General features: G+C 45.1%; 1 protein-coding gene across 1 annotated transcript; it reads left to right on the plus strand.

Annotated features, from left to right (window-relative positions):
- LOC8035340 (probable citrate synthase 2, mitochondrial) lies at nt 1-27,097 on the plus strand. The gene is made up of 10 exons (XM_029966311.3): nt 1-339; nt 7,918-7,971; nt 9,319-9,426; nt 9,990-10,187; nt 14,279-14,467; nt 19,092-19,291; nt 19,972-20,101; nt 21,590-21,691; nt 22,288-22,497; nt 25,321-27,097. Exons 1-10 carry the CDS (start codon nt 292-294, stop codon nt 25,483-25,485), a joined length of 1,404 nt encoding a protein of 467 aa, XP_029822171.3. The 5' UTR covers nt 1-291; the 3' UTR covers nt 25,486-27,097.
- The last annotated feature ends 477 nt before the right edge of the window (nt 27,098-27,574 follow it).

The raw sequence follows: 27,574 nt of genomic DNA on the forward strand, positions 1-27,574 counted from the left end.
ACACCACAAGCTGTTTTTAAAAGGCGATGCATTTAATTTGTAATAACAGCTTTTTATATCTATTGAGTATTACAGTTTATATTTAAGTACAAGTTTTTAAACTATAAATATTGTTTCTTAGTTGACACATAAGTTTTGTGCAACTGTAGTATGACCCCTGTGACCTGATTTGCGTCGTTTCGAATCTCCTTTTTTATTGGGTTTCCACAGGCTCCGCAGGCGCCGGTCGAGTCTGCTGTGCTGTTTATCGGAATATTCGCTCTCTTGCGGTGCTCACACAACCCGACGCAAATGGCTCTCTTCCGACTTGTTCCTGCCCGCACCTTAGTGCAAACTCAGGTATCCTCTCGTTTTACATCTCTTACCTCCCGTCGAAAGCGACTCCCGGCGCTCCGCGCCTCCGCCGACCTTCATGGTTCTCGTGAGGCGTCTTGGTCTATAGAATGAATGGCACTCGACTCCGCTACCACGCCGCACCACACGGACCTCTACACCGAATTTACCGCCGCAAAATCGCCTCTTATTCCACGAACAAGCAAAAATTCGGTGAAGCACGCGGCGTTTTCGCCAAAAACTTAATTATCGAGCACTACCCCCATGCCGTACTTCTCCGCCATCCAGATCGAGGTCACCTAGGTCGAGCGGAAAACCCAAGGAAACCGCGTTTTCGAAAGAATTCTCGACTTCTTCGAAACCTGCGATGCGGTCAGAATGACACTGTTATAACGGTGCTGTTCCTAGTTACGAAAACGATTTAGAGAGGTTTTTTTGTGTCTTTCTTTCTCTTTATGGCCGCGTGTAGGCGGAGCGAAGGTTTCACCAGCTCGCGATTTATGTTCATTTCTTTCAAACCCACTGGTTATTTGATTCGGTGCGTTACCGGTGCACGAGAGAGAGAGAGAGAGAACATCTTTATTGAAAAGAATATTGCCCGGGAGGATTATGTTGGCTGTATGGCGCTCACTAAGCTATTAAGAACGAATTTTCCTGGTTTTTGTCCTTGCCGTTGTCCTACTCGCACGAACTGCGGATTTGTTTTTTGTGCATCGCCGTAACGCTCAAACTGCCGCTTATCGCGTGACCGATCTTTGACGGTAGAGCCTGCCTGACGAGCAACAAACATGGGTTCGACGCTTCGACGTCAATCTTAATTTTGTGCGTGCGCGCCAGCGACTGTTCATCCGGTCGCTTTACCACGTGTCACTGTTCGCACTGAGCAAAAAGGAAAATGTCGCTTGATCCTTAAACCTCTACACGATATTTGCGAAGCTATCAAAATCGCCTGCCAGCCAACAAAAAAAAAAAAGAAAATCACATGGAGAATCTGGTTGTGAAAGGGTTGCGCAGGGACGCGTCGGGAGGGCGTTCACCCTTTCCGCCAAAAATATGCCTCATTCTCGTAAGCCGGGATCTTTTTTTCTCTCTTCCTCTCTTTTTTTCTTTTTTTTTTTTTCTTTGGTAGAGATGTGCCGCACCCTATTGTCTTTTGTTAAACTACCGACGCGTGGGCACCTACGTCGCAATATTGCGTACGTGCAGATAAGCAGTGCTCGATAAAAAGTTAAAAAAAAGGAAGCGGATGGAGGTAAAAATAATCTGAGGTTTTATCTCCGCTAGCACTACATCCTATCCGGTCATTCCTCATTATCTCTCTATGATATCATTGTAAAACTCCATTCAAGCCTTTGAAGTTTCTCCGCCTTTGCCACCTTGTTTGCACCTGTAGCAATCACACCGGTAGGTGTACTCAGTGCATCCCTCAAAATAGAAATAAGCGAGAGAATACCATTCATGAAAACACAAAGAGAGGAAAGTCAACGGTATCGGTGGAATGCGTGGATGTTCATCCATTGTAGTCACTGACAGGACGAGAATCGCAGGGCGTCTCCTCCGAATGTCCCAGGCACGTGTTCGATCCTTGCCTTTCGTCGTGCTGCGGTTGCGCGTGCACACTCGCCCGCGAGACACCGAAGCATCGTAGAAGTAACAAAGCTGGCGCTGGAGGCAGGACAACCGAAGGACCTTTCCGCCATACCCATCCTATCGGTGACCGAATGGTAGGCATCGACTCGTTGAGGGCAGGGGCCTGTTTGGGCCGTTCGGTAGGAATAGCGCCCTTTTGAAGCCCCACCAAGCAACATTGCTGATTGCCATTTTTTTCACTATTTTTCTCCACCATTTCTAGGTGGCAGAAGCTACTACCCAATAGAAAGAGCACAGCCGTTAGCATTCATTCATTCATCCATCCATCCACCGGGCACAAGGCGTGCGATTGGATACAAGTTCACGCCGAATGCTGACGCAGCCCTCTTGTCCAACACACGCCTCTGGGTCTGCGCCCAAACATTGGCGGGCTCGGACACTTGGAGCAGCGAATACTAGGTGGCGCAAACTTTTGACGAGAGTCTATTGCGACCATTCCACTGTTGCATTTGAAAGGTCACGCGTGCATTCAATAAGGGCAGGATATGACAGATGTCGCGTCCCTCCCCTGCTTCACGATTGGCTCTTCCCGTCACCTTCTGATGTTCGTAGAAGGTTGTGGCTTCTTGTCGCGTGTAAAATATAACTTGTTCCTTGCAGTCTGGTTTGTCGGCCATTCTGCAGTCGCGTCACGCCGTGACGTGAGCAGACTGGAAGGACATTGACAGGTGGAACTTTCTCTCTTTAAAAGGTCAAGCAGACTATGACTCGTTGGAAGCAGTCGTTTGTTTGAATTCGTCGTTCATTTTATGATTGGCTCTTGGCTGCTTGTGCTCGCCGAAGGTGGCGTAACTGTTTCTTCTGGAAACACGGGCAACGTAGCATTATCCCTGACAGGCCCAGTAACGAAAGGTGTGTGGCCAAGCTCTTATGCCCGTTTTCCACATTTCCTCTCGTAGGCAGTTGCCGAGTTAAAGTAAAATGTGCAATCTTGTTGAAAGCTTGCGCTTTTTTTCTTCTTTTCGTTTCCTTTGACCTCTCAGTGGCAGATTGTCACGCAGTCAGTGTTCAGTCGGAACAATTTCACCTGCTAAGCCTTTCATGTTCCAAACCTTATCTGATGTCAGTTGCAGTTGGTTTTAGATCAAGTGAAAATGACCTGCTGTCGGGACAAGTGGCCTGGTTAAATTTAATTTCAACCGGATAAAGGATTTTTTGTTCTTGTTACCTGTATGTGAGACAAACTGCAACATCTGTTCCAGGGAAAGCTGCATCGCAGTGCACTCATGACCTCCCGCTTGATGTAGACCCGTCTAATTTCGAACTAGTACAGATTCTAGTACATGTACCCTTAGGACGCAGAGAGCTTTTAGGGAAGAGTAAGCGTCGATGGTTGGCAAATCTCTTTAGGGGTGGATTTTTAACACGACGCCCAACACACTGTAAGTGAATGATGGACGCATTACTGATGCTTGCTACGCAACCTGAGAAGCTTGCTTTTGTGGCTGGAAGTCGATACAATCTCTTGACACCCTTCTTGCTGGTCTCTGGTGTCATTCTTCAAAAGTTTCATGGTGTGAGGAATTCTTTGAAATGTCCCTAGCTTGAATGTACCATTAAGTGGTTGTATTCACTGAAGGTCACTGTTCTTATTGACACAGGTGCTTCAGAGGCACAAGCCCTCACTTACTGAAAAAGTTTTCCTTTACTTGCTCTCTTGTCGTCTTCTTTTTTCTTTTTTTTTCTGGCAGAAAGAAATTGTGTTTATTCTTTGTATGGTTCAAATACATTGCCAGAGACACGACTGCCGAATTTCCTTTCTGATACTGGACTTAGGATCTTGAGTGTTGACACAAACACAGTGAGTGGTTTGTTCATAATGTAATTAAAGCAGAGGTGCAAGCGAGCTGGACAAGAATGACAATGATAATCCCTGGAGAAGGGGGACAAAGGACTAACACAAATCTCCAAACACCTATTCTCGGGGACAATCTTTCTTGGTATTCCTGAGGAGAGGAGGAGAGTGCACGCACAGCTTTGATAAGTGCTCAAAATGGGAGAGCGCACTCGTGCCCGTACCTTTGACTGCATTGCCAAGAAAAATTGTCCCCGAGTATAGCTGGGTTTGGAGATTTCTGTTTGTTCCCCTTCTCCAGGGATTATCGTCAATGGTTTGTTGCTTTTGGAAACAAGTCAGTCATGTGATTCTTTTAATCCTTTCTTGCTACAAACATGTTGAGGAAGCATGTGGCTGCTTCTGTGTCATTAACCAGTTATTGCTAGGGTAAAAGGAAAGATGTTACAAAAACATGAGTCTCTTTAACTCTACTGTTAAGGCACATTCACGGTGGCGATGCAATGTATTCGCGCGATAACTTTCATCGCAAAAGCGACCATCGCGAGCAAAAAGCGACGCAATTTGGGCAGTCGCTTGCGGACCCGACTTTTTGCGATGCAATCTAGTCGCTGGGCGGAGTTTTCGAGAAATGACTCGCCAACGGAGGCATTGGGCTCACTCATTGCGCGCTCCAGTGTGACCATCTCATTTTTTTGCAATGCGATGTAGTCGCATCGCGTGATTGCTTACATCGCCGGTGTGAATGCGCCTTTACTTCTTTTTTTTTTAAGAGCGTCAAGGACTACCCTCTTTCAAATTTTAATAGATGGCAGAAAGCACTGACATAGAAGTTAAAACATTTTATGGCTTCATGTGACACACATACAGAGCTGAGCACTGAATTTTGATCTGCAAAAAAAAAGTTTGCAATATTTGACTATAGTCGGTGGCAGGTACCAAGTAAAGTGGAAGCTCCTCCCACCTCTTAACACTTTAGCAGAGCAAGGACTGGAGAGGAGGCACTGTCCTCTCCAGTGTTCGCTCTGCTAAAGTGAAAAGAGGTGGGAGGAACTTCCATTCTACTCTTAACCTCTCACCGACAAGAGTTCACTTTCCCTCTGACGAAGCTAAAGTGGGGGAAGAATTATTATTCTGTGTTTGGAATTATAGTTTTCAGCTGTATTCATTCATAGTTTCTCACCAATTCCCTGTATTTTGCCTCAACACACTGCCCAATCGACCCTTTTCAAAAGTGTGCCATCTAGTAGCTGATATGTCAATTATTCGAGTTTGCCATCACTTGGGTACTTACTCTAAGCATGTATTGGACACTAGCGTCTATGTCAGCATTTGGCATGAACTCTGCTCAGCTCGCATCGAAAACTAGCACTAAAAACTCGCGAAAGCTAGGGCTGTGTCGGCGTTTGGCGAAGACATTCCTATGCTCGGAGTCACCTCGAAAACTGTAGTAAAGGAAGTCCAGCTTCTCGCGTAACTTTACTAATTTTGCACTTCATCTTTTGAATTGTCGTAACATCCCCAGAGATGGCCCACCTAAAATCGAGAGCAAACTGGGTGAAAATAAGGGGTTGGCTAACTTTCTATGTACGACCGAGAAAAGTTGGAAAAAAAAAAAACTATTTTTAGATTGTGTTTTCCTGCCAAACTTGTTATTGCGGCAAGGGACAACGAAGCAAAGATGACTGTACTTCCCATTCACCAATGTTCACTCATATCCCGCCATAGCCAATTAGCTGCATTTACACTGAGGTCATCGTTGGTCCGAATACTAAGATTACTAGGAGTGGGCTATCTTTCGGTGTTTGAAGGAAATTAGCGGAAGTGAGCTAAAAATAGGGGGTGGGTTATCTTTCTGGAGTGGGGCATCTCTCGGGATGTTACGGTCAGCTATATATGGGCGCATCTTAGATTAGCTTCATATTATTTTATCAAGACATACATACACAAAAAAACAATGCCAAAAGCATTGTTTTTTTTTTTCCATCGAAAACCAAATTTTGTAAGAACTGTTTCGAGCAGCACGCAAATAATGCTAAAAACTTTGTCTTCTCTTGATGTGACAATAGGCATAGTTGCAAGCTTTATGATCAAGAAATGACAACATCCAATGTTCTATTTGCAGTTTTGTGTTTGCACACAATTTCTCAGTTTTAATGGAGAAAAGGCATAGTTTGTAATAATTAATCAGGACAGTATAGTCCATTGTATTTGTCGAAAGAAAAAGTAGGCTGGTAGTGAAATTGGTAACTGGATGGAGGTGATCATTTGTTACTCCGGGCAACTTTCCACATGCGTGCGAAATAGGATGCCAGGCTGAAGCCACTGCCCTTGAGCTAATTCTAGCGATTCCAGCTGTTGCTTCTTTTCGCTGTTCGTTTTGTCGGTCATAGAAATCACTGCCCATGCTTTTAGCGCTTTGTAGTTACAGACTTGAGAGAAAGTCATGCTGTGAATTTTGGTGCTTGAAAGATTGTCTGCGTGTGGTGTAAACACCTCGGTGGTAGTTCAGCTGATATTATTATCGACTTCGTTTCTCGAGACTCGTTCACACTTGCGCACTTCCACGACTCCAGTATTCGTATTGCCACTCCATGATTTCAGCAAACTTTTTTTAGGTATTTATAATATTGGTATAGCAATAACAGTATTCAGGGCTCACCTCTTCAGGTAAAATATGCCTAACCATTATTCAAGCACGTCGGTTCGAGGTTAATGTGGAACAGGCTTCATTGAAATGCGGTATTTCAATCTGGTCATTCAGCATTGAAGCTTCCGTAATTCTCGCCCAAGCGGTGTGCATTCGCTTATTCTTCCGAGCAAGTGGCGAGGCATGCCACCCACGGGAGCACCCCGTTTCTCTCTCTTGCAAGGCTCAGTGCGCCGTCAATTCACGCTTCTCAAGTTAGCCGGCTCAGGCAAGTGTGACCTAGTGGTTGGACGCAAAATAGTGAACCTGCACGGCTTGGCACTTGCCTGAGAGGGAGGGGGGAGACCTTCGCAAAAGCGTGCCTTCTATTCTAGTACTAGTGCTTTACCCGGGGACCTGGCTAACTTCCAAGATCTCTGTCCCCCTACTCTGCCCTGGCTGCCTTTGTGCATATGCATGAAACTGACCTTAAACTCTGGGGGACGGGAGCGTGGAGCAGCAGTGCAGCTGTCTTTTTATCTCCCGGCAGCGTTGGGGGAATAGGGGTCACCTCCTTCGCTCCGAAGGTTCACTGCTCCAGAAATGGGACTTGGGGAAAGGGTATGCCTGCTATCGTATATCAACACTCGCCCCGTCGGATTAGAGGACTCTCCTTTCTAATTTATGGTTTCTTTATACATGTCTAAGAACAGGTGGTATAGCTTTTCTGTATTTTTATTAGTATTATTATTTTTTATATTGCGTAAATTATAACTAAACTTGTGCACTCAGCTTGTTAAGTTTGTTTGGTGAGTATCATCATGCTAGTTTAGATTAAACCTGATTAATCATTTGGTGTGAGTAAGCAATGTTCAAACCTTGGTTTTATCACTGTAACAGATTTAGTAAAGTCTGACCTTTATTAGATATCTTGGTATAGTGCCTTTATGCTTTGACAAGCTTTTTTTTTTGTGCGTGTTTGTAGCATTGGGTATGCTGAGCAGCATAGGCATTTAGTAAAACAAGTTATTCATGGATTTTTTTCTTTTCTTAAATCAGCGGATTTTTATTTTGAAATATTTTTTTCCTTGAGTCATTTCAGTTTGATTACCATTCTGATAAATAGAAGCACTGGTTTTGCTGTGATCAACCCCTTTCCTTTTTCTATTTTAATGTACTAATGAAGCAGATGTCTTCTTTAATTGCAACCATGTCAAGCTAAAAAACTGCAACCTCCGTTCTTCATGTTTTGTCTTCATTACTTCATGCCTGACCTATAACCTAGCAAAGCATCGGTGGTGAATCTACTACACCAGAAAAGACCCTACTTCACTTGAATCTTGAAAATTTTTTACAGCACTGCATGGCTGGCAATTCACACAACTTTCTTGTGGCATTTCTGGTCATGATGAGCAGGAATCGCATAATTCCCACATGGTTTTGCAAAGCTTCTTTTGCATGCCATAAGACTTCATTAACCAAATGTTCTGTGTTGCTTTTTCTCTCGCAGAAATGCCTTCCGGTGATGTCAGCCTTCACGAGGAATATTTCCGCAGACACCACGGTAAGCAAGGGTCCTCAGTGAAGCAGTGAAGTGGTTTGATGCTTCGATAAGCCTTTGTGTCCTGCAAGTTAATTTGTTTTGCTGTATCGATAGTTTACTGCTCAATGGTATGATGGCATCTTCTGACAGTCGCCTACCCTGGGTTGCAGATTTTTCCGTTTGTGATAACTGTTGTGTATTCCTACAGGAGTTTCGATGTATGATGCATGCAAAAAATTGCTGAGAGTTTGCCTGACGCAATTCTTCAGGCATTGTGTGTTTACTGATGCCCCAAAAATTCAGTTACTTTTTCATTCAATCTTTAATAGAGCTGTGTTAAAAACTTGCTGAGAGTTTGCCTGACGCAATTCTTTAGGCATTGTGTGTTTACTGATGCCCCAAAAATTCAGTTACTTTTTCATTCAATCTTTAATAGAGCTGTGTTAAAAACTTAACTTGCAGTAGCAATAAAAACATTTGTGAAAAGTAAAGTTTGTTAAGGGATTGCCCTTGGATTGCTGTCAAGCCCAAAGAAAAAGTTAAAATCCTGGTAGAACTTCCTTCAGTCAGCATGAAAACTTAACAGTACTCTTTCTGGAATATGTCTCGTCATACACTAAGAAGTGGGAAAATCCCTATTGGCTATGTTAGTGAACAATAAGAATTCTGTTGTCAGATATGTCATAGCTACATAATAATATTAAAACAAACTTGGAGGACGCTTAAGCTTCGCCTTTAAGAGTGGAATGTGATAGCGAAACATATAAACTCCCTCTCGTTCTCAGGCCGTGCCAAGCGTTCCTTGCATGGCCTAGTCAGCAGTAGCGTGTCTGGCTCGCAAACGAAGGGTCGTGGGTTCGGATCCCACCTAAAATTCTTCAATTTTTCTTTAAAGCAAAATTGGTTACTTTTTAGAGTGAAATTATTTTAGACATGCGGCAAGCTTTAATTTGCATTACATGTAATGTTTTTTATTCACTTTCTTTCCACGCGTGACGTCGTGTTTCATGTGAGCATTATCGGTTGTTTGAAATTTTTCCGCAAGGTCATGTGGCTGTGACATCATGACCCTATCGACCAATCAGGATCTTTGCGTCCGCGATTTTCTTGTCACGCCACTGACGCCGGATTTTCTGCGACACAAGCTCCTTAATGTTGTCACGTTAATATGATCATCGTTACTGCGTAGTACAGCTGTATTAGCGACAATGATAACCGCTGCCCTGCAGGCTTTTGCCTGCTTTCTTTTTATTCAGTCTGCATTTAATGTATGGTCGGGGGGTCCATTCGAGCCCTAGTCATGATTGTGAGTGTTGTGTACGGCGTCAAACGGATTGAGATTGTGGTGGTCTCCTTACTTGTCGGCAGGATCTCAAGGGGCTCATGGCCAACAAGATCAAGGCAACGCAGGCCCAGGTGAAGGAGTTCAGGCAAAAGTGTGGCAGCCAGGTGGTCGGAGAGGTCACCATTGACCAGGTGGGACTCCCTGCTGTCACCTCACTGTCACCCCGCTTCAACAAGAAAGCCTAAAAATTGGCAGTGGCCTTTATCTCCGAAGTAGTATAATGTGTGGAATGCATGGATGCATGGACTCAAACTTCTGGGAGCCACAAAGAATTTCATGCTTTTAAAAAAGTAGAATGGATGCTTTCCATGTTCAAACAGCTAGCTGCTTGTGTTACAGCAACACCTTGTTGATGCCTGGGGTTTTTTCACGATTGTCAAAAGTTTGTGTAGTGGGAAGGGGTATCGTAGGTTTATAGGTTTGTGTACTTTGTGTAGGAAATTCTGGGCGTGTTAGAATCAGGACACTGGACAAAAAAGCCGACGAGAAATCCCGCGGCCGTGATAGGCCGGCACCGCGCTCAACCTTGGCGTCGGCCAATCACAGCAGTCGAATTTCCCACAGACTTTTTCACCAAGTGTCCTCATTAGAGCCCCTGGAGGAGGGTTTGGGGGGCGGAGGGCATCTGTATAATTTGCTGGTTTTCACTTTGTGATACTGACACTTTGCGGTGTTCTCCACATGTCATTCTCAGATCTATGGTGGCATGCGTGGCATCAAGGGCCTGGTGACAGAGACGTCCCACCTGGACCCTGAGGAAGGCATTGCCTTCCGGGGTTACTCCATCCCGGAGATCCGCAAGCTGCTGCCCAAGGCGCAGGGAGGGGAAGAGCCCCTGCCAGAGGGCCTCTTCTGGCTGCTCCTCACCGGGGACATCCCCACCCCCGAACAGGTCAGGGCAACCTTCCCCTCTGTCCTGCTGCTCCTTTGTTTCCTCTTTCAAGCTGAGTCTGCATAGAGCTGCTGTTTAGAGCTTTGTTTAGTGTGTAGGTGTTCGCTTGGCCTGAGCGAGATTCTTCCGGAAGCCTCCGATTCTCGGGCGACACTCCTATGGTCTAATTGTTCTCCATAGAAGTCTCATTTCATTTGAAACCTCCTGGAGAACCACGGAACGCCGGCCGTCGTTTTTCTTTTACAGCGACAGCTGTTAGTAGCCTTTTTCCCGGTTTCGCGACGGCGTATGATGTAATTAATGCAAAGGTGCAGGCGAGCTGGACAGAATAAATGTTAAAGGAGCGATGCAACAATTTTTGTACTGTGCACAAATACCGCTTAAAACGGATCCGTAACGTTAATGACCTATGAAACACGCGTTCGTTTTTCACCCCATGCAATAGAAGTCCCAGAAAAAAATTTAACAAAAACGAGCAGCGTTCACTCCCTCAACTCGCAGCCAGAACAAGTGGCCACGTGATCTGGAGCCGATTATATGCCGCAAGTGTTGATCATAGCCACGCGCTGGGGTTGGCAAAGCGCAGGACACGCGCTGAGTTCCAGACATTGTTATGGCTCGGCTATTGTCGTCGTTGCAGCGATTGGACACGGGTCACAACCCGAATGCTTCTCGAGCTAGCAATTGTCACGAGCCCAAGTCGAGTGCCCACGCAATGCTCGGGTCCAATCTTTGAACCGCATTCAAATATCGTCACTTGGGTGTACTGCGATCCCCGAGTTACGTCATCAAAATTTGCAAAGGAGAGATTGAATGAAAATGATCGCTTTTGTCCTTTAAATTACACCGCAACAAAGGAGTTTCTTGGCCAATGGCGTTGCGTGTGAGTATCCTTGAGTCCCAGGTGTGCCAGTAAGCTCGTGTAGAGAGAAAAACATTCCAATTGAATATCGGTGCACAGCTCCTTTAAGAATTCCTGGAAAAGGGGAACTTCCCCTTCTCTCTTCTCCAGGGATTATTATAGTTTGTCGTAAATTCAGGTTCCCCACTAAATTTAACAGAAAGATTGACGTCACGTGACCTGTGCACCAATTAATTTTCTTTGCTAAATTTGGCAAGAAAATTGATGTCGCGTGATGTGACGTCACGGGACCATTTAAGCAATTTCAAATTCCTTGCTAATTTTTTTTAAAAAATTGGCGTCACATGACCTTTGTACCAATTTAATTTCCCCACTAAATTTAGCGGAAAAAATTGACGTAATGTGATCTATGTACCAATTCTGTTTCCCCGCTAAATATGGCTGGAAAGCACATCACAATCTTGCTGCTGCTCTGTAGACGCACCATGCCCTGTGATCGTCATGCAATTTTTGTCTTGCGAATTTTTTTTTTTTTTTTGTCTTTTTTTTTTTTGTGACAAATGTTAAATTTTATCTGGCATTGTAACAAGGTGAGGTTTGTGGTGACCCCAGCAATCGGTACAGCCTGCTCGCAAGACGGGTTAGAAGATGCTTTTGTTTGCGTGTGTGCTCTGTTTTGTCCTGTGGCAAAATTACTATGCCCTAGTTCAATTATGGTCCCAAGTAAAGGGATGAATAGGCCCTTTCCGAAATTCAGGTTGGCCACTTTGATCACTATCCTCATCTGAGGAATGGCATACGCAACAGCATATTTAGCGTACTAATGGCGGCCTCGTGGTTACTGATTGCGGAAGAAGGTGACGCTTTGAAGCGGATGATGCGAGGCCTACATACATTCGAGACGTTAGTGCGATGCGATGCAGGAATTGAATATGGAGGGGTAGTCCAGTTGCTCTATTTGCACCATTTTGATAAATTCCCTCTTGCCTGTGCCTCTCTGCGCCCAAAAAGGGCAAATCTGCAAACAAATTGGTTTTTGGGAGAGTTTTTGTTTTCGTCTGTCAAATGTGGGAATCCAGTGGGATTTGGCCATCACTATCCAATCCAGGTTTCCGGCTCCACGGCATTGTTTCACAGGTTCGATTACCCTAGATTATTCACACTAATTTTACCAACATTCCTGACGCAGCCCTGTTTTAACTGTTTTAGTTGCATTTGAAGCACACTTTTGAAGATAATCAAACATGAGTGATTTTTTTTTTTTTTTTTTTTGTGTGCTCATTTACATGGTTCCCATTTTGTTAGCATGCTCAGTCGGGACTGCTTGTTTACAAATTTTTGCCTTTTTTCACGTCAAATAATGGGAATCCTTGATCACACTACTCGTTAAAATTTCTATATATGAGGGAAAACCCAGAATTTTTTATTGGTTATTTTTTCATTTTATGTGAGAAGCCTTTGTATAGTGCCAATTCACTTCTCTATGTAGAGCAGGGGTCTCAAAACCCCAGCCCGCGGAGGCTCTCCATCCGGACCAGAGATGGCCGCGGTCTTTCCAGTGATGCCCGTCCCGCGGCCCACTGCTGCAAATGCAAAAATAAAGCCGCGAAAAAAGAAGTAACATAAAAGGCGGAGGGCGCTGCGACACGCTTGGAAAGCCCAAGCAAAGATATAAAAAAGAATGAGAAAATCTCCATCCAAACGCGGGTTCTCTCGCCATAGTATTTGTTGTACATTGTCATCACCAGCAGTGCTATATTCATAGTTCCCTGTTTCATGTCTGTGTAACTATGACCTCTGTCACTACTCTTGCACATTCTCATCATCAGGTCTAGCATTCTCACTAGTCTTTTGCCCTGTGTTTGCCCTGAGAGAGCTGCACAAATCAAAGTGCATATATTAATATGCACTTTGATTTGTGCAGCTCTCTGGGTCACAATTATTTTGTAATATGATAACTAGCAACATATTGCATTTAAAAATAAAGTATGTGTGTATTCAACCCCCGCATTTATTTTTTTTTTAGTTTTGCTCTTTCTTACTTTTTGTATTTAAATGCTTTTTAGGCTTGCTTATTTGGCATTTCCTTATTAATGTAATCTCGTTTATTTTCCGGCCCTGGAGACTGCAACAGGTCCCCAATCCGGCCCCTTGGCCAAAAGGTTTGGCGACACCTAGTCTAGAGGGTTTAATTGGTACTCTACATCGACTTCTCAATGATTATAGTTAGCACGCTTATGTCAATTCTGCCAACCTTTGTCTACTAGCACTTATGGAAACAAAGCACAAATTTTACTAAGTTTATGGCACAGCTTCACAGCAATCGGAGGGCAATTTGACTGTATAGTTGTGACAGGTTAATAGCAAAGTGGAGGCTCCTCCCACCTTGCATTTATACAACCAGTTGTGTGTTGCTGCAACACACAACTGATTGTATAAATGCATGCCGGCATCACTAAGAGTGACTGCACCTAATTGCTTCAAACTTATGCATGTGCTTCTCCAAAAAGCTATTTTTTTCTGATACAAAGGTGCTTCATAACAAGATTTTTTCTGATACAAAAATTGCTCCAAACTCGAAAACCGGCTGGACCGCCACTGAATACGAGAGCTGCATAAGCGTTCATTTTCTATGTCTTGTCCAGTCAGTCTGTTGGCAGCACATAGACGGCTCTAAAGCCTCTCGATGTATAAAAGTTTATTACGGCACCGATATTGGTTTGTGCCTCGTTCTTACCGCTTGTATGTTTGTCACTATCGAAAGTGAGAGATCCAGAAAGAATTGTAAGGTAAAGAGCACATTCTCGGATGCCATTGACTAGCAAAAGTGACGGTGCCCAACAAAATAATACATACTGCGGGTCAATTACTGCCACTAGTACAGCAGTAGGTAAACTGCTATGTGACCCATTGGATGGCACTAAATTTCCAAAGGGGCCTATTGTGTTTGTAAATAAAAATAAAATAAATTTGGTAGTGTAAGACAAGTCTGTGACACTTGAACACCGCTTATGACCAGATGGTTGCTACGGTAACCGAGGTCCTCATAATGCGTTGCGGTGAAACGCAAGGAGTTGTAACGCAGCCAGTTATACTCGTGCAGATGTCTGAACCAGCCTTCGGCGTTTTTTTTCTTACGCACCTTTTCTCGTCGCAACTATCCGTCGCGAGCTGGCACGGCGCAAAGACGCACTGACGTCGCTTCTCCCCCGGACAATGATGCGTGCAGGTGAAAGCGGTGTCCAAGGCGTGGGCACAGCAGGCGGACCTGCCCTCGCACGTGGTGACGATGCTGAACAACTTCCCGTCCAACGTGCACCCCATGTCCCAGCTGAGCGCCGCCATCACGGCCTGCAACACAGAGAGCAAGTTTGTCCAGGCGTACAACAAGGGCGCCCCCAAGGGAACCTACTGGGAGGTGCGTTCACGCCTCGCCGCCCTTTCTCCATCACAGACGTTTCGCTGTATATGTGCAACGTCGAACGGAGTCTGAGATTCCAGTGATGCGTTCGACACTTTTGAATTTTGGAAACTGGGGTTCGACTCAGTCTGTGGGAGGAGGCAGGGACGCACGATTTCTCGGGTGAACTCGAGCTCTTCGAAGGTCAGGCGTGGGAAAATGTTTTATAAGTAATGGTCGAAAATTACTATTTGCGTATTATCATCCTTGTGTCTTTTAGCTTAACTGCAAGATGCTCAGTTCAGACCCTAAGCAAAGCATTGATTGTCTTTGGAAGTAAGGTACATTCACACACTTGACATTTGTTTAGGACTGAGCTTTTGCAATCTTTTAATGCCCATTCACGCACTTGCAACAGAGTTAGACCGAATGAGAAAAGACCAGTTTTTAAGGGGAGACATGAGCCTAAATTTTTTTTTTTTTTTTTTTTTTTTTTTTTTTTAGTTTAATTTTTTAATTTTGAGGTGTTTGGTTTTAGAAACTAATGATACACTCTTACACTAAATTTGATAACCATATGCCAAATAGTTTCGTTGATATAAAATATTTGCAACAGATTGTGAAGCAGTAACACAGTGATGGAGTTGCTGTTTGAATGCATTTTTCTCAGTTCCACTTTTTCCTGCTAATTTCATGCGAAGAAATCTTTTGTTCGAAGGTAAAAGTATTCTGATAGCACAATCAAGATGTTTCTGAACTGAAATTTACTGGAGAATCAGGCTATCTACTTTATTTTGTTTTAAGTTGAAGTCCTTATTGAAAAAAGAAAAAAAAAACTTTTCAAGAATTGACATACGACAGATGTGCATCTAATATTTTGAGGTAATCACTCTTCCTGAATTATTTACATTTGAGTTATAAAAACTGCAGTAAACTTTCGTTAAGACAACCTCGACGGGACCTTGAAATTTGGTTGAATTATCCGAATGATCGAATTAAAAAAGGGACTGAAAAACGGTTAAAATTAAACTTCCTTTTATTGTCAAAAGTACTCAAAGATGGTCTGATGCCGTCTGCGCTTCAAACGCGTGTCCAAAAGCATGCTTCGGAGAGCAGCGTAACTAAACGTCTTGTCCCCAAAAATTCGCGTGCTACCAAAAAAAACGAAAAAAGTAAGTTTTATGAGCCGACTTTGGCGCCAAGCCAAAGTCTGCTCAACAACAAAAAAAAAAAGGAAAAGAGAACTTGCGTTTTTAGACGCACGAGATGGACCGTACACGATGCTACAGACTTTGGCGCGCTGAGAAAGCTTCGAGCCGACTTTGGCGCCAAGCAACCTGACCGTCGGCGACAAACAAAAAAAAGGGAAAAGAGAACTCGCGCTTTCCGGTGCGCACACAATGCTACAGTAAAACGCTTTGAGAGCGCACGCTGGCTCATGCGTGCCCGACCACGTGGTATGTTCTTCGTGCTATTTTACGCCAGATTGGTTGAGCTGGCTCGTGTCATTCGCTACAATCCATCTGAACAGCGTAGAGGAGCAAGCGCATATATGTGCACGTTTGGCTTTGCAGCAAAGGGCCCGTGTTTCGCCGTACGTTGGTGGTTTTTCTGCCGTGGTGCCATGCACTGTGAGCCTGCATGCATTCGCTCGGGACGAATTATCCGATGTGGAGTCTTCCCGAGTTCGAACTATGGAACTTTTCCTCCCATAGAAATGTATGGGCGCTTGCCGGGACTTTTGAACACGATCGAATTAAACGAAAAGTCGAATTAACCGAGGTCGAACTAACGAATGTTTACTGTAAATAGCCTGAAGTGTCACATCCCCCACTTTATATTCGAGCAGTCAAAATGGTGCTTAATAGCTTCATTTGCATATCATAGATTTCTTAACAAAGAGTGACACATCTTCTTATATAGCTATGTAAAGTTGTTCTAGAAAGCTGAAAGTCTGCACAGTACACCTACATCTGACGTTAAATCTCCCCTGCAAATTTCATTTGACTCAATTGAGTGGTTCAGAAGTTAAATCTCTAGCCAGTGTCCTCCCTTAAGCCTCTTGCAACGGCGTAGGACCGTATGCACTGCTGCGGAGCAGATCCTAAGCCAGGGGTTGGTAACCCACGGCTCGCAGGCCCCATGCGGCCTGCGAGGCAGGTTTATGCGGCCCCCGGCTTGACATCAAAAAGCCCCCCCCCCCCCCCCCCCCCCCCTTGTCGCTTCCTCACAGATTTGAGGACCTCACGGCAGTTTTGACCAGTGTTGTGGCTGTGACCAAAAAGAAGTAACGAAGTATGTTACTTGTTACTTGCAAATAAAAGGAACGAGATACCGACCCACTTTACCTTAATATAAAAGGAACATGTTACTGTTACACTTATAAGGTAATTCACTTTGCTTTTGTGTTACTTTTTTATTTATGAATTAACGCGTTTTATACTGTTTTGACAGTACAGGTTCGCGTAAGTGCCATATCTTAAAAAACGTTGTGCTCATACTGAAAGTGAACATAATTGATCTTTTTTACGGTTTCACCTACTCACCAGAAAAGAAATGCTAAGAAAAGCGCCAAAAATTCACATTCCTTGACGCCTAAAAACGCGAAAAAAATTTGAAGTAATTTTTTAAGTCTTGGGAAGAAGTAACGAATGACGTAACTGTTGCCCGTTATTTGAAATAAGTAACGTAAGTATGTTACCCGTTACCGTTTTCAAAAAGTAACGGGTCCGTTACTATGTTACGGAAAACAGTACAGCTTTACAGTACTGCCGTTACTTGTAATGCGTTACCGCCAACACTGGTTTTGACCTCAAATGGCGATTGTCTGGCACCCCGTACTTGAAAAGAGAGCATTTTCACTTCCTTTTTGCTTCTTCTTCGACTTCCCCCCCTCTCTCCCCCCCTCCTCCTCCCTTCGCAACTTGTTGTCCGGCCCCCTCCTTGTCAGTTTCGTGGTGACTCGGCCCGCCGCTGAGAAAGGTTGCCGACCACTGTCCTAAGCCATCGTAAGAGGCTTAAAAACCGGTCTCGTCTCGGCCGGTACTGCTCAATTGCAAGCGTGTGAGCGAGCCTTTACGGTGCAAGAACTCACTGGCACGCCAACACCATCTATGGGGTGGCCCTAGAACCAGATTTCGCTGGAGCAAAGGTTCTGCGGTATTTAAGATATCAAATGTACATGCTACCTATAAAAAATGGTCTTTTATAACATTGTCAAAAGATTTCAAAGCCAAAAAAAGAGGGGGGGGGGGGGGGGGGGGGGGGTTATAAGGAAGCTGAAGGGCTTTAACAGCTTCCCGGTATAGATGGCGGCAGTCTGTTTTCCCATTGCAAGAGGTTTTAAGTCACACGATCGTAAGCAGTCGCAAGTGCAACAACCAGCCCAGTGTTATTGGAGGTTTGTTTTTGATGCATCTCGGACAGCATCTTGTTTCCGCGTGCGTGGGAGCGGACGCGAGATCCAGATCGAACTGGATGATCTCGGCGATCTGCCGATGTCCCGTTGGTGCAATGAACTTAGTACCTCGTTGCAAATAGTGTAATCAGATTAAAGAGCTTCTGCAACGTCTCTAGTATTGTCTAGCAATTTTGTTCCCGCAGACTGAGCATCGGTCGAAAACTACTATACTCGTTTTTACCTCGAAGAAAAGGAAGAACTGCGCATCATTTACATGCCGCCCGATGTGGTCCTTACAAGGTTTGGTCGTCAGAGGAAGAAGCGCTGCTTTTTTCATTTGAAATGTGTGCACAACGTACTTGATAAGATAATGTGAATCTAATCTAAAATGCACCTACATAGGTCTTAATTTCCTACATGGGGGTTCTCAAACTTTCAGTCGTCACGGACCCTCTGATCCCCTCGGAGATCGTTTTAGGACCCCAAATGCATTCCGCGTCGTAATCTCGTGCAATATTTTTTTTTTTTTTTTTTTTTTTTTTTTTTTTACGAGCGTTTTTGGGGGTTTTTGGGGGCAGACCACAATTTGAGTACCGCTGCTCTACACAAAGGGGAAAATTAGTAATGCTCTGCGAGGACCCGGACTACTTTCTACTACAGTTCTTGAGGTGAAAACGAGTACATAGGCATTCATGGGGGGGAAGGGAAGGAGGAGGTCGAAGAAAACTAGACACGGCCGTGAGATTGCCCAGCCTTCGGGGAACATGCGCATGACCCAAATACTTTGGAAACGTCGCTGTACAGATAAGAAAAGGACACAAGATAAAGGGTGTGAAAAAAAGAAAGCCTCACAGGCAGTTGATTGTTGTCCGGGTTCTGGATCAACAGAAAATATACTAGCTGTAGATAAAGATTCGTTTTCGTGAAGCTACGGTTTTAGTTATTCAAGTACAGCTCCAATTCTTTCTTGTTCTGTTCCCTGGTGCTTTTATTGCTCCAATTCGGGGTTTTCCGGTTTTCCACGATTCTTGTGAAACCAACTCTGAGGTTGCTTAGGGAACCCTAAAATAACTGACTGGAGTTCCATCTCTCTTCCTGCATGTTCTGCGTGAAATATTAAATGAGACCATTTGCACTTTTTGAATCCCCGAACGAGCTTTTCGGGAACGCCAACTGCTCTTTTAGATTGCGCCGAGGTCTTTAGCGTGACCCTTGATCGGGCTGTGCCTGCAACTCCCGCAGCACACGTTCGACGACACGATGGCCCTGGTGGCCAAGCTCCCGCCCATTGCGGCCACCATCTACCGCAACCTGTTCCGCGAGGGCAGCAGCATCGGGGCCATTGACGTGGCCAAGGACTGGTCGGCCAACTTCACCGCCATGCTCGGCTACGACAACCCGGCCTTCACCGAGCTCATGCGGCTGTACCTTACCATCCACAGGCAAGGAGGATCGTCTGTCTTTGTTGTATGATAGCACTGCATTGGAAGGAGCGTTATTGTTGCGATTGTCAGGCTGCCTCTGTGGTTGCATAGTTGAGTGAGTGAGTCGACGTGCTCGCATGAATGATGCGATGAGACATGTAAAATAGCCGCTAGAGCACTCGGCATCTACTATTCTGGGCTAAATTGTCGGGGCGGGAACATCTTTCGCAGTGGCGCCACCTCACTCTGGTGCGAGACCACACTGCTTCGTCTCGTATCCAAAGCACTGTTGGATAAGGGAGTCGTCAAGTGAAGCCATGCATGCATGCTAGTACCTATCTGACGGCGTTGGAGCATTGCAGAAACTATGCCAGCCTTGACAACGTAGCATGAAATAGCCGACGCCAAATATAGCAGCTATAACGTTTTCACGGCGGTTTTCAAGACCGACCAGAATAGATTACCATTGCTCTCTCTGGCACCACACATATGCAGTCGTGTCTCGTCAATATGACCTTGTTAATTTGAATACCCCACTATATAGACAACATTTTTGGGCAAAGGTACTGCATGACTAGTAGTACCTTTGCTTAGTTATCGTTACTCTGCTGCCATATAGTACAGTGGCTCTAGTGTCCCCCATTCTATGTGTGTGAATATCTGACGGTGCCCCCCCCCCCCCCCCCCCTTCCCTACAGTGACCACGAGGGTGGCAACGTGAGTGCCCACACGACCCACCTGGTGGGCAGTGCCCTTTCGGACCCGTACCTGTCCCTGGCTGCAGGAATGAACGGCCTGGCTGGACCCCTTCACGGCCTAGCCAACCAGGTATGTGCAGTCTTTTTTAGAGCGCAGCTCTTAGGGGCCCGTTTCCGGCTTGAGCGGCGTCGCCGTCGGCGTCGGCGTAACCGCGAGGTCACGTGACCCACCCAGGTCACGTGACCCACCCAGGTCACGTGACCCCCTTAGGTCACGTGAGCCCCTGTTCATGTGACCCCCTGAGGTCACGTGACCCCCAGAAGTCACGTGACCGCCTTGAGGTCACGTGATCCCCTAAGGTCACGTGACCCCCTGAAGTCACGTGACTTCTGGGGATCACGTGACCCCCTAAGGTCATGTGACCCTTCAGGTCACGTGACCCCCGAGGTCACGTGACCCCCAAAGGTCACGTGAGCCCCTGAGGTCACGTGACCCCCTGAAGTCACGTGACCCCCTGAGGTCACCTGACCCCTTGAGGTCACGTGACCCCCAGAAGTCATGTGACCACCTTGAGGTCACGTGACCCCCTGAAGTCACGTGACTTCTGGCGATCACGTGACCCCCTAAGGTCATGTGACCCTTGAGGTCACGTGACCCCCGAGGTCACGTGACTCCAAAGGTCACGTGAGCCCCTGAGGTCACGTGACCCCCTGAAGTCACGTGACCCCCTTGAGGTCACGTGACCTCAAGGAGTCACCTATCCCTCAGTACGCTTCCATCTTCCTCCTCAAGAGCTGCGCTCTAACCGGCGTTACAGGGAATTGTAAACGGCTTTCATTTTTTCTCACACAGTTCGAGTTGTTTTGCAGCAAAATTGACTTTGAAGTAACTTCTCGGGATTTCGGATATGTTTGTGTCGCAGCTTTATGGTAAAGCAAGACAAACATTTTACATCCAGTAAGCCTTGTAATATCAAATTTAATAAGGAGTTTATTTATATGTGTTTTTTTTTTTGTCGGTAGCATGTTGCGATTTGGGCTGCTACTGATGCATTGCATTCTAAAAATGGCCGAAGAAGTAAAGTCGTTCCAAGAAGCGTCCACCATCTTTGTGGAGCTTTCCAAATTTTGTTTTTAGTCGTGATGGATTTACTGCGGTAAAGTCTCTTCATAGTAGTGCAAATTTTTTCCAGAAACCTCTTTGCTATGTCAATATCTTTGGTATATAATGCCTCAGATGCTTTTGTCTGTATTACTACAAATGTACTTCACCTCCCTTTGCTATATTTATAGTATCCTCGCTATAGAGAGGTCATATGATTATCCAGTAGTTGCAGGAGCTTCAATCAGTCAATCAACCTTTTATTTGCACAAAAGCAAATGGGAAACGCAGGAGGCATTCCCTCCTTTAGGAGTCATCTGCCATTAATTACAAATGTTTTTGTCAGTACTTTAATGCTTCTTTTGTTTTGCTCCTGTAGTTTTACTCGGCAATGCCTACTGGGGTGCAATGTAAATACGAGTACTGTCCATTCATGTAGAGCTTGTATTAAAGTTGTAGAAGTTTTATTCAGGTGAGGTTGTATCGAGGTTTCTAATACCACTTTCTTGACTTCAGGAGGTGCTGGTGTGGCTTACAAAGCTGCAGAAGGAGCTCGGAGGAGAAGTGAACGACGAGCAGCTCAAGGACTTTGTCTGGAAGACCCTGAAGTCTGGACAGGTGGGTGGCAAGAGTCTTTTGCTTGATAACCACACGAGAGAACACATTGGCCTCCTCCTAGATCGTAGCATTGCACGACTGGATACGAAGATCGGGGAAAGTTGCATTCACATCCGCCATTTTTAAGTGGCAGCGTGGCATCATTTTGTTCGCACTCTTGCATGGAGGCGCAGTTGCAGCATCTGGTTACTTTGGTAGCTACGAGACGAAGTGCCACCGCACTGATCTTGTTCTCGGCTGTTCAACGGTCTACCCAGTCTATATAGTATGTTTCGCTTTATGTGCGAGCGAATTCAAAGGCTCGGGGATGTTGCCTCGAGCGATGCCTGCACTGCACGAGCATGCGTGCTTGGCAGGAAAGTTGAAAGCCCAGGCTTCGCTTTCTTAGCTTTTGCTACACTCGCACCAAAAACGAAACCAAGTATAGTGGAGGCCTGTTGCAGTTTCTGAGGGCACACCGTTCGGTAGTCTGAACTTTGGTTCTACCATCCAAAGGATTGAGATTTATTCATATCCGATTAAAGTGAATAGAGTTTCACCGTCGAGCCCCGTGCTTACATCTTCTCTCCCGCACGGCCTCCCCCACCCCGCTTCAGGTGGTGCCCGGCTACGGCCATGCGGTGCTGCGCAAGACGGACCCCCGCTACACGTGCCAGCGAGAGTTTGCCCTCAAGCACCTGCCCAACGACCCCATGTTCAAGCTGGTGAGCCAGATCTACAGCGTGGTGCCCCCGATCCTGCTCGAGCTCGGCAAGGTCAAGAACCCCTGGCCCAACGTGGACGCCCACTCAGGAGTCCTTCTGCAGGTGGGCTTCCCCCCCGGCTCTTTGTGTTCTTTCCCCCGCTGAATGACGGAAAACTCAGACCCGCCATCATCATCATCATCATCATCATTTATTTTCCTCAAGGACCCAGAGGGGTTATTACGCAGAAAAGTGGACGTATGTGCATGGTCGGACTGTTCTTTACTCTGGTTATACACGAATACCTCTAGTTCTCCTCTTGCACATTCCTATTTCATTTCAGTATTGCGTTCCTTATTTTGTATGTAGGAGCACCCCATTTTTCTACTTTTCTTTTAGTTCGTAAGACGAGGATTTCTTTTTTTTCTACGGTATCTCGTTCCCGACTTTGTAACATGGACACACCCTTTTTACAGGTTTATTTCCTTTTATCACAATACAGGAATATTTTGTAATACAGGGTGTTTCCATGTCAGATCGTGCAATGACTGTCCAGGTCATATATTTTTATATTTCTATAATAAATATATGTGAAAGCCACGTTCTTGGGAGGAACATTCAGCTAGGTCCCAGAGATATAAAATTGAGAAGCTTCAGGCGTGGGCATTGCTGAGATGTCATTATGGTAACTTGCACAGCCGCCGATGTCACACCAAAGCAGGCACATAGTTAACTAAATTTTCATTTACTTTATAGCCATTTTACAGCATGAACACCAAATATTGAAAATTACAACTATACTTTTTAATGCAAAAAGAAAAATTTATGGAACATAAAAAAATGTGTTGTGAAGCACTTTCACAAATTATTTACCAACAAACAACATTATGCAAAACTTTGCTAAATATATGCACGGAAATGCACAGAAATATATAATTATAATTTTTAATATGTGGTGTTCATGTTGTAAATTTTCTATAAAATACATGAAAATGTCTATGTGCCTTCCTTGGAGTGACATTGGTGGCTGTGCAAATTACCATAGCGAAATCTCGGCAATGTCCACGCTCTGAGCTTCTCAATTTTATATCTGGGAAAAATTTAGCTATGGCGTTTACATATATTTATTACAGAAGTATAAAAAATATGACCCAAAACAGTCATTGCATGATCCGACGCGGAAACACCCCACAGCTATATTATGTGGCATTTATTTTCTTATTAAAGGGGCCCTGCAATCATATTTAAGCGTCTAACTTTTTTGCGGTTTCCACGTCCCTTGGGGTTCGATCATGCCAGCAGGCACGAAGAGAGTAACTGAATATCAGTGCGTCATATTTTAACTGGACGACGCGGAAACCTCCTCCACCTACGGGGGCGACCCACGGTGCCGAAAGCGTGCGATATGCGTCTTTGGTCCTGGGCTTCCTACTAAAAGCTTCTTCGTAGTCAAAATAAAAAATATAACTTGCGCAAACAGTCTCAATTATTTATGAAAGTAGTTTTTGTTCAGTATTTTAGACAAGGGGAAAAAAAATGCAGTTTATAAAGTATGGAAACAAGAAATGACCCGTCGACATACCCACCACCAAGCGTTGGAAAAGGTGGCGCATACTAGAAAGGTGTAGTGGAACTAGGCACGAACGAACGGCGAGCGTAGAAAGCTCCCGAATGTGCGCGGCGGCACTGCAGTCGTATGGACTGGAGGATCCGACCGGTTCCGAGCGTTCCCAAGGCCTTCGGTGAGCAGCTTTGGCTTGCACTTTGGCTTTTTGGCAGTATGGCAGCGCGAAGTGGCTCCCGTTCTGAGCGATCTTTACTCCGTGTTTGCTGTCATTTGTAGCCAATGAAGTGTCATGCCGAATGCAATGCGAGCCGCCGAATGCAATGCAAGCAAATGCAATGCGAGCCGCCCTGGCTGCCTGCTTCATACAGCCTATCCAGAACATGCTTTAGTGGCGCCCTCTCGAGCCGTCTACTCAGAGTGCGGCAGCCGTGATCGCTCGCTGCGCTCACTAGTTTTCCTCTAGTTCACGGCCACTCAAGCAACCAAGGACGTCATGAAGGAGGTTATTTTTTGCTTGTTTTTGTCATTTTGATTTGCCTGTAACTTTTAAAGTAAAGCGAAATTCGAGGAAAGAAGAGTTTTATTAAGTTACTACGTTCAGTGTGCTCAGGTTCGGTGCAAATTAAAAAATAATAAAAAAGTCCTTGCAGGGCCCCTTTAAGACGAAAGCCTTATATATCTCATCATTCGGTCGAGCTTCAAAGTCTTTGAACGAAAACACGTCGGCGATACGAAAAGTATGAAAACACGTCGGCGACATGAAAGGTATCAATGAAACAGCACCAAAAGTGCGTCGTCAGAGAGCGCACTGTCTTCGCTATCATGTTTACATTGGCACTTGGGCTTTCGCCTTCAAGTCGTCTTAGGGTTAACATAAGAGACTCTGTAAATTTTTTATAATATAGGAATACATATTATTTCACCATTTATTTTCCTCTTTCAAAATACAGGGATATTATTTTCTATTCATGTTCCTATTCTTATAATACATTGATATTTTTCACCATGTATTTCCCTCTCGTGATACAGGGATACTATTTCCCCATTAATTTCTCTATTCCATAATACAGAAATATTCTTTCCCCATTTACCTTCCTATTTAGTAATATGGGGGATATTCCTTCCCATTTTTTTCCCTATTTTGTAATACAGGGACGCTCCTTTCTCATAGTAGTATTTCCACGTTTCAATGTTCATAGTGTGCAGGCACACGCACCTTTTTACCCATTTCATTTTGCAACTTTTTACCCGATCTCATAACTAGGGTGTGTACGCTTCTCATAGCTACAGTCTAAACAAGCGCATCTATCGTAGCAGAGGCTGTCTAGTGCTTCCGTCGTAACCGACGGCATTGCCCCTCTTCCTTTTTTCTCTCGCAGTACTACGGCATGAAGGAGATGCAGTACTACACCGTGTTGTTCGGAGTTTCGCGGGCACTCGGCGTCCTTTCCTCCCTCGTCTGGGACCGCGCCCTGGGACTCCCCATCGAGCGACCCAAGTCCATGACCACCGAGGGGCTCATGAAGCTCGTCGCCTACAAATGAGCTTCCCCAATCCTCGACAGACCGCGCTCTCCTCAATACCCGGAATCTTTTTTTTCTTCCTTTACCCTTCTCTTGGATTCTGCGTTTCTTGTAACTACGGAATGCCGCGTAAGGGCGGGTGCCGCAGCGCCAGTTAGCAGCACCGCGCGGCCGGCGTTGTCAGCCATCGAAAGAGATTAGGGGGCATGTGGTGGTGGCTGTCGCCACACCGGTGAGGCTGCGGTACTAGGGTCTTTCAGTGGCCCTTTTCTTTTTTTTTTCTTACCGCACTCGGCTTTGTTGATGTTTCATTGTTGTTCTTGTTTCCCCATTTTCTTTTACCCCTGTTGTCTCCATTGTTGTTCTGGGACGTGTTAGAGGGAGAGGAAGTTTACGACGGCGGTGGCCTGCGTGCGGTTTTCCCTGTGCTCGATTCACTGCCTCTAGTTGCTCCCCATTTCGAGGATGGCATCTGCATAGGGTACACTTGTTCTCATGTCTGTTCACTGCATTCTTTTTTTTTTCCCCTTATTTCTTCATTTTGTGCTTTGTTTCATGTATAGATTCTCAACCCTTTTTATATCCAATCTAGTTCTGTTCCTATGGGCTTGGGCCGCGGTTCTTCCAGGTTTTCCTTTTTTCCCTGTCATCTGTTTCCTTTCTTCGCTTTGTTTGTCATGCTCAAAAAACCAGATCTTAACTTGCCTCGCGCCGTCTGTAATATCACCTCATCTCGGAAAGAAGGATTTCGTTTTCAGTGTCGACCGATTGACGGGCACTCAAGTCGGGGAAGGTCAAAAGTAGCTTGCAAAGTCGGTTGCGGCTCACCGCTCCCGTGGCCTGTCGTGCTAGGTGCACGAAGCGAATGCTCGTAGGCGTTCAGATTGTTACACGCTTTGCCGTACGCCGCGTCTCTTCGGATAGCCTAATTTAATTGCGCGTGCCTAGTCTTGCGTTACACGCACGCCTTTTCATGCGCCTGTTTGACGCAGAAATTGCTTCGCAAAATTAAGGGTTTTAGTTTTGGGCTCGCCGTCCTGCGTTTCCCGCAGCTCTTGAAATTATAGTTTGCTTCCATTTTCCAGTGTAGCCTTTGCCGTCATCACATTATAAGGTGTGTACATATACAACAGGCATAAGCCCATCTGAACAGCCTGGAGCTAGTATATAGTGTAGTGCCTTTGGTTGCTAATTTAGCGTTGTAGCTCTTTTCTTTTCGTTCAACACAATCCACCGGGACAAGCCGCTTGTCGATGTTTAACTTATTTGCTATTTGTGCGGCGCCCATTACAGATCTTGAAGCACCTGTTTTCTGTGTCGTTGAGTTCTCAAAAACCAGTTATCACCGTGAAGGCACAAGGTTGCATTACCCTTCTGTCTTACCTGAAAAAAAAATTTTTTTTTTTTTTTTTTTTTTTTTTTTTTAGGAGAGCAATTTATGGTGAAACGAGTGAGCAATATTGGCCGCATTTGGCCTTTCGTACGAGTGTTTGTGGAATCGGTGGGGCGTTTGACAACTCTGCGTCGACGACTCCCGGTTTGGGAGGTGGGTACCTAGGCGCCACTAATGCACGAGGCAACGTTTATTCCATGCAGTGTGATAACTGGAAATAAACAAGTGCAGAGAGTCTTATTTCCTGTCTCATGTTCCTTCAGTGCCTCATAACTAGATGTGTGGAAATATTCGAAACTTTAAACGACTTGCGAATAGTGTTTGCAATTCGATTTGCAGCACACTTTTATTGTTAAAAGTAGTCAAGCTTTTTAATATCCGGAAGTTACGAATAGTGCCTTTAGAATTCTTGGTCCTCTCGTGCCAGGCTTCACTGCTTCGCACCGGCACTCTGACGTCAAGCTTCCCTGCTTTGCACCTGTGCTCTAGGAGAAACGGCTGGCACGTCTGACCATCTCGGTTGTCTCTATGGTCTCGAAAATTTGGCTCACTGTTGTAGGTCAGCCGTTTTAGTTTATAATTATAGTTAAACCACCAATTTTAAAGGACAGTGGCAAAAAAGAAAAACCGAGGTATGTTCAAATAAATTTAAGGTAGTCTTTGATTTGCTTACAATTCTGCATTTTATGTGTTTCTTTTCCTTTGTACAACTTTGTT

The sequence above is a fragment of the Ixodes scapularis genome, unplaced genomic scaffold (assembly GCF_016920785.2).
Source record: "Ixodes scapularis isolate PalLabHiFi unplaced genomic scaffold, ASM1692078v2 PGA_scaffold5__190_contigs__length_132052651, whole genome shotgun sequence".
NCBI lineage: Eukaryota > Metazoa > Arthropoda > Arachnida > Ixodida > Ixodidae > Ixodes > Ixodes scapularis.